General features: G+C 47.6%; 1 protein-coding gene across 1 annotated transcript in view; it reads right to left on the bottom strand.

Moving 5' to 3' along the window:
* Nucleotides 1-356: 356 nt before the first annotated feature.
* The window catches only part of LOC106596290 (serine hydroxymethyltransferase, cytosolic), a 32,527-nt gene continuing 25,760 nt past the window's right edge, over nucleotides 357-7,123 (bottom strand). The window contains exons 4-6 of the mRNA XM_045711970.1: nucleotides 5,548-5,663; nucleotides 833-1,013; nucleotides 357-432 (exon numbers count right to left, since the gene is read on the bottom strand). Coding sequence (XP_045567926.1) covers nucleotides 357-432; nucleotides 833-1,013; nucleotides 5,548-5,663 — 373 coding nt within the window. The remainder of the gene's footprint in view (nucleotides 433-832; nucleotides 1,014-5,547; nucleotides 5,664-7,123) is intronic.

The raw sequence follows: 7,123 nt of genomic DNA, 5'->3' as shown, positions 1-7,123 counted from the left end.
AAGACTCGGGGACGTAAAGGGAAGACTCGGGGACGTAAAGGGAAGACTCGGGGACGTAAAGGGAAGACTCGGGGACGTAAAGGGAAGACTCGGGGACGTAAAGGGAATACTCGGGGACGTAAAGGGAAGACTCGGGGACCTTTAAGTCCTCAGTGATTTGGACACCAAGGAACTTGAAGCTCTCGACCCAGAAACCCGACTTACCCGTTCTAACCAATGAAATGAGTTCTGATCCAGACAGACGATCTTAGCTCTTTAATGTACAGTCTGGAAAGCCTTGGATTGGTCAGTGAAGAGGGCAGCGCAGTACCTCCGTCCTGTACAGACCTTTACCGCGTCATTTAAAAATCAGCCAATCAGGTGTTGACGAGGGTAGGAGGAGGGTTAAAGGTCAGGGGAAACAACACCGTCCGGTCAAGGCCTTCACACAGCCTGAAGAGCAACATTGTTTCAACATAAAGACAACACTGACACAACCAAGTCAAAGCCTCTCTCTCTCCCTCCCTCTCTCCCTCCCTCCCTCCCTCCCTCCCCTCCCTCCCCTCCCTCTCCCTCTCCCTCTCTCCCTCCCCCTCCCTCCCTCTCCCTCCCTCTCTCCCTCCCCCTCCCTCTCTCTCCCCCTCTCCCTCCCTCTCTCTCCCCCTCTCCCTCCCTCTCTCCCTCCCTCTCTCCCTCTCTCTCCCCCCTCTCCCTCCCTCCCTCCCTCCCTCCCTCTCTCTCTCCCTCCCTCCCTCTCCCTCCCTCCCTCTCTCTCTCTCTCTCTCCCTCCCTCCCTCTCTCTCTCCCTCCCTCTCCCTCTCTCTCCCTCCCTCCCTCTACACCCCCCCCCTGCCTGGTGTTGTTGTTGTTTACCTTGTAGGGCATGGACTCGAAGAAGATGGACGTGGCAGAGATCTTCTTCTTGTCCGTCATGAAGCCGTGCGTCAGGTGACCTCCATCAGGGAGGTCCAGACCCATGATCCTCCCATGAGGCTCAACGATGGCCGTGTACACGGCGAAGTTAGCAGGGGAACCTATAAACACTCAGCCAAGTTAGCAGGGGAACCTATAAACACACAGCCAAGTTAGCAGGGGAACCTATAAACACACAGCCAAGTTAGCAGGGGAACCTATAAACACACAGCCAAGTTAGCAGGGGAACCTATAAACACACAGCCAAGTTAGCAGGGGAACCTATAAACACACAGCCAAGTTAGCAGGGGAGGCTATAAACACACAGCCAAGTTAGCAGGGGGAACCAATAAACACACAGCCAAGTTAGCAGGGGAACCTATAAACACACAGCCAAGTTAGCAGGGGAACCAATAAACACACAGCCAAGTTAGCAGGGGAACCAATAAACACACAGCCAAGTTAGCAGGGGAACCAATAAACACACAGCCAAGTTAGCAGGGGAACCAATAAACACACAGCCAAGTTAGCAGGGGAACCAATAAACACACAGCCAAGTTAGCAGGGGAACCTATAAACACACAGCCAAGTTAGCAGGGGAACCAATAAACACACAGCCAAGTTAGCAGGGGAACCTACAAACACACAGCCAAGTTAGCAGGGGAACCAATAAACACACAGCCAAGTTAGCAGGGGAACCAATAAACACACAGCCAAGTTAGCAGGGGAACCAATAAACACACAGCCAAGTTAGCAGGGGAACCTATAAACACACAGCCAAGTTAGCAGGGGAACCTATAAACACACAGCCAAGTTAGCAGGGGAACCTATAAACACACAGCCAAGTTAGCAGGGGAACCTATAAACACACAGCCAAGTTAGCAGGGGAACCTATAAACACACGGCCAAGTTAGCAGGGGAACCTATAAACACACGGCCAAGTTAGCAGGGGAGGCTATAAACACACGGCCAAGTTAGCAGGGGAGGCTATAAACACACAGCCAAGTTAGCAGGGGAACCTATAAACACACAGCCAAGTTAGCAGGGGAGGCTATAAACACACAGCCAAGTTAGCAGGGGAACCAATAAACACACAGCGAAGTTAGCAGGGGAACCTATAAACACACAGCCAAGTTAGCAGGGGAACCTATAAACACACAGCCAAGTTAGCAGGGGAACCTATAAACACACAGCCAAGTTAGCAGGGGAACCTATAAACACACAGCCAAGTTAGCAGGGGAACCTATAAACACACAGCCAAGTTAGCAGGGGAACCTATAAACACACAGCCAAGTTAGCAGGGGAACCTATAAACACACAGCCAAGTTAGCAGGGGAACCTATAAACACACAGCCAAGTTAGCAGGGGAACCTATAAACACACGGCCAAGTTAGCAGGGGAGGCTATAAACACACAGCCAAGTTAGCAGGGGAGGCTATAAACACACAGCCAAGTTAGCAGGGGAACCTATAAACACACAGCCAAGTTAGCAGGGGAACCTATAAACACACAGCCAAGTTAGCAGGGGAACCTATAAACACACAGCCAAGTTAGCAGGGGAACCAATAAACACACAGCCAAGTTAGCAGGGGAACCTATAAACACACAGCCAAGTTAGCAGGGGAACCAATAAACACACAGCCAAGTTAGCAGGGGAACCAATAAACACACAGCCAAGTTAGCAGGGGAACCAATAAACACACAGCCAAGTTAGCAGGGGAACCAATAAACACACAGCCAAGTTAGCAGGGGAACCAATAAACACACAGCCAAGTTAGCAGGGGAACCAATAAACACACAGCCAAGTTAGCAGGGGAACCAATAAACACACAGCCAAGTTAGCAGGGGAACCTATAAACACACAGCCAAGTTAGCAGGGGAACCTATAAACACACAGCCAAGTTAGCAGGGGAACCTATAAACACACAGCCAAGTTAGCAGGGGGAACCTATAAACACACAGCCAAGTTAGCAGGGGAACCTATAAACACACAGCCAAGTTAGCAGGGGAACCTATAAACACACAGCCAAGTTAGCAGGGGAGGCTATAAACACACAGCCAAGTTAGCAGGGGAGGCTATAAACACACAGCCAAGTTAGCAGGGGAACCAATAAACACACAGCCAAGTTAGCAGGGGAACCTATAAACACACAGCCAAGTTAGCAGGGGAACCTATAAACACACAGCCAAGTTAGCAGGGGAGGCTATAAACACACAGCCAAGTTAGCAGGGGAACCAATAAACACACAGCCAAGTTAGCAGGGGAACCTATAAACACACAGCCAAGTTAGCAGGGGAACCAATAAACACACAGCCAAGTTAGCAGGGGAACCAATAAACACACAGCCAAGTTAGCAGGGGAACCAATAAACACACAGCCAAGTTAGCAGGGGAACCAATAAACACACAGCCAAGTTAGCAGGGGAACCAATAAACACACAGCCAAGTTAGCAGGGGGAACCTATAAACACACAGCCAAGTTAGCAGGGGAACCTATAAACACACAGCCAAGTTAGCAGGGGAACCAATAAACACACAGCCAAGTTAGCAGGGGGAACCAATAAACACACAGCCAAGTTAGCAGGGGAACCAATAAACACACAGCCAAGTTAGCAGGGGAACCAATAAACACACAGCCAAGTTAGCAGGGGAACCTATAAACACACAGCCAAGTTAGCAGGGGGAACCTATAAACACACAGCCAAGTTAGCAGGGGAACCAATAAACACACAGCCAAGTTAGCAGGGGAACCAATAAACACACAGCCAAGTTAGCAGGGGAACCAATAAACACACAGCCAAGTTAGCAGGGGAACCAATAAACACACAGCCAAGTTAGCAGGGGAACCAATAAACACACAGCCAAGTTAGCAGGGGAACCTATAAACACACAGCCAAGTTAGCAGGGGAACCAATAAACACACAGCCAAGTTAGCAGGGGAGGCTATAAACACACAGCCAAGTTAGCAGGGGAACCTATAAACACACAGCCAAGTTAGCAGGGGAACCTATAAACACACAGCCAAGTTAGCAGGGGAACCAATAAACACACAGCCAAGTTAGCAGGGGAACCAATAAACACACAGCCAAGTTAGCAGGGGGAACCTATAAACACACAGCCAAGTTAGCAGGGGAACCAATAAACACACAGCCAAGTTAGCAGGGGAACCAATAAACACACAGCCAAGTTAGCAGGGGAACCTATAAACACACAGCCAAGTTAGCAGGGGAACCTATAAACACACAGCCAAGTTAGCAGGGGGAACCTATAAACACACAGCCAAGTTAGCAGGGGAACCAATAAACACACAGCCAAGTTAGTGTGTGTAGTGTGTGTGTAGTGTGTGTGGTGTGTAGTGTGTGTGTGTAGTGTAGTGTGTGTGTGTAGTGTGTGTGTAGTGTGTGTGTGTGTAATGTATGTGTGTAGTGTGTGTGTGTGTAGTGTGTGTGTGTGTGTATAGTGTGTGTGTAGTGTGTGTATAGTGTGTGTATAGTGTGTGTGTAGTGTGTGTATAGTGTGTGTGTAGTGTGTGTGTGTGTGTATAGTGTGTGTGTGTGTAGTGTGTGTATAGTGTGTGTGTAGTGTGTGTGTAGTGTGTGTGTGTGTAGTGTGTATGTAGTGTGTGTGTAGTGTGTGTGTGGTGTGTAGTGTGTGTGTGTCTCTGTGTAGTGTGTGTGTAGTGTAGGTGTGTGTATAGTGTGTGTATGTATGTGTGTGTCTCTGTGTAGTGTGTGTGTGTGTATAGTGTGTGTGTGTATAGTGTGTGTGTAGTGTGTGTGTAGTGTGTGTGTGTGTGTAGTGTGTGTAGTGTGTATGTAGTGTGTGTTTAGTGTGTGTGTGGTGTGTAGTGTGTGTGTGTCTCTGTGTAGTGTGTGTGTAGTGTAGGTGTGTGTATAGTGTGTGTAGTGTGTGGTGTGTGTGTGTCTCTGTGTAGTGTGTGTGTAGTGTAGGTGTGTGTATAGTGTGTGTATGTATGTGTGTGTCTCTGTGTAGTGTGTGTGTGTGTATAGTGTGTGTGTGTATAGTGTGTGTGTAGTGTGTGTGTAGTGTGTGTGTGTGTGTAGTGTGTGTAGTGTGTATGTAGTGTGTGTGTAGTGTGTGTGTGGTGTGTAGTGTGTGTGTGTCTCTGTGTAGTGTGTGTGTAGTGTAGGTGTGTGTATAGTGTGTGTAGTGTGTGTGTGGTGTGTAGTGTGTGTGTGTCTCTGTGTAGTGTGTGTGTAGTGTAGGTGTGTGTATAGTGTGTGTATGTATGTGTGTGTCTCTGTGTAGTGTGTGTATAGTGTGTGTGTGTGTGTATAGTGTGTGTGTAGTGTGTGTGGTGTGTAGTGTGTGTGTGTGTGTGTGTGTAGAGTGTGTGTGTAGTGTGTGTGTGGTGTGTAGTGTGTGTGTGTCTCTGTGTAGTGTGTGTGTAGTGTAGGTGTGTGTATAGTGTGTGTATGTATGTGTGTGTCTCTGTGTAGTGTGTGTGTAGTGTAGGTGTGTGTATAGTGTGTGTGTGTGTGTAGAGTGTGTGTGTAGTGTGTGTGTGGTGTGTAGTGTGTGTGTGTGTGTGTGTGTGTATAGTGTGTGTATGTGTGTGTGTGGTGTGTAGTGTAGGTGTGTGTAGTGTGTGTGGTGTGTAGTGTGTAGTGTGTGTATAGTGTGTGTGTGTAGTACCTGAGTAGGGCTGGACATTGACCCCCCACCTGTCAGCCTCCAGTCCGTAGACCTCCAGAGCTCTCCTCTGACACACACGCTCCAACTCATCCACATGTTCTGTTCCCCCGTAGTACCTACACACACACACACACACACACACACACACACACACACACACACACACACACACACACACACACACACACACACACACACACACAACCAGTCTAAAGTTTTATAACACCGACTCATTCAACGGTTTTTCTTTATTTTTTTTTACTATTTTCTACATCGTAGAATCAAAACTATGGAATAATGTAGTTAAACAAATCAAAATATATATTTTATATTTGAGTTTCTTCAAAGTATCCTGGATGACAGGTTTGTAGTCTCCTGGACGGCTCTGTAAGAAGAGAGATGGACTCTCTCTTTAATTTATTAACAAAGCAGTCAGAAACGTCCTCTACACATCACCGATTTATATTAGACCTACAAATTACCAACCCCATTCTCTCTCAGGGATAGATAACCAAACCCCATTCTCTCTCAGGGATAGATAACCAAACCCCATTCTCTCTCAGGGATAGATAACCAACCCCATTCTCTCTCAGGGATAGATAACCAACCCCATTCTCTCTCAGGGATAGATAACCAAACCCCATTCTCTCTCAGGGATAGATAACCAAACCCCATTCTCTCTCAGGGATAGATAACCAATCCCATCCTCTCTCAGGGATAGATAACCAAACCCCATCCTCTCTCAGGGATAGATAACCAAACCCCATTCTCTCTCAGGGATAGATAACCAACCCCATTCTCTCTCAGGGATAGATAACCAAACCCCATTCTCTCTCAGGGATAGATAACCAACCCCATTCTCTCTCAGGGATAGATGACCAAACCCCATTCTCTCTCAGGGATAGATGACCAACCCCATTCTCTCTCAGGGATAGATGACCAACCCCATTCTCTCTCAGGGATAGATGACCAACCCCATTCTCTCTCAGGGATAGATAACCAAACCCCATTCTCTCTCAGGGATAGATAACCAAACCCCATTCTCTCTCAGGGATAGATAACCAAACCCCATTCTCTCTCAGGGAGAGATAACCAACCCCATTCTCTCTCAGGGAGAGATAACCAACCCCATTCTCTCTCAGGGAGAGATAACCAACCCCATTCTCTCTCAGGGATAGATAACCAACCCCATTCTCTCTCAGGGATAGATAACCAACCCCATTCTCTCTCAGGGATAGATAACCAACCCCATTCTCTCTCAGGGATAGATAACCAACCCCATTCTCTCTCAGGGATAGATAACCAAACCCCATTCTCTCTTTCTGGGATAGATAACCAACCCCATTCTCTCTTTCTGGGATAGATAACCAACCCCATTCTCTCTTTCTGGGATAGATAACCAACCCCATTCTCTCTTTCTGGGATAGATAACCAAACCCCATTCTCTCTTTCTGGGATAGATAACCAAACCCCATTCTCTCTCAGGGATAGATAACCAAACCCATTCTCTCTCAGGGATAGATAACCAAACCCATTCTCTCTCAGGGATAGATAACCAAACCCCATCCTCTCTCAG

This window comes from Salmo salar, unplaced genomic scaffold, assembly GCF_905237065.1.
Source record: "Salmo salar unplaced genomic scaffold, Ssal_v3.1, whole genome shotgun sequence".
In the NCBI taxonomy this organism is placed as follows: Eukaryota; Metazoa; Chordata; class Actinopteri; order Salmoniformes; family Salmonidae; genus Salmo; species Salmo salar.
This window is presented reverse-complemented; position numbering and strand designations above follow the sequence as displayed.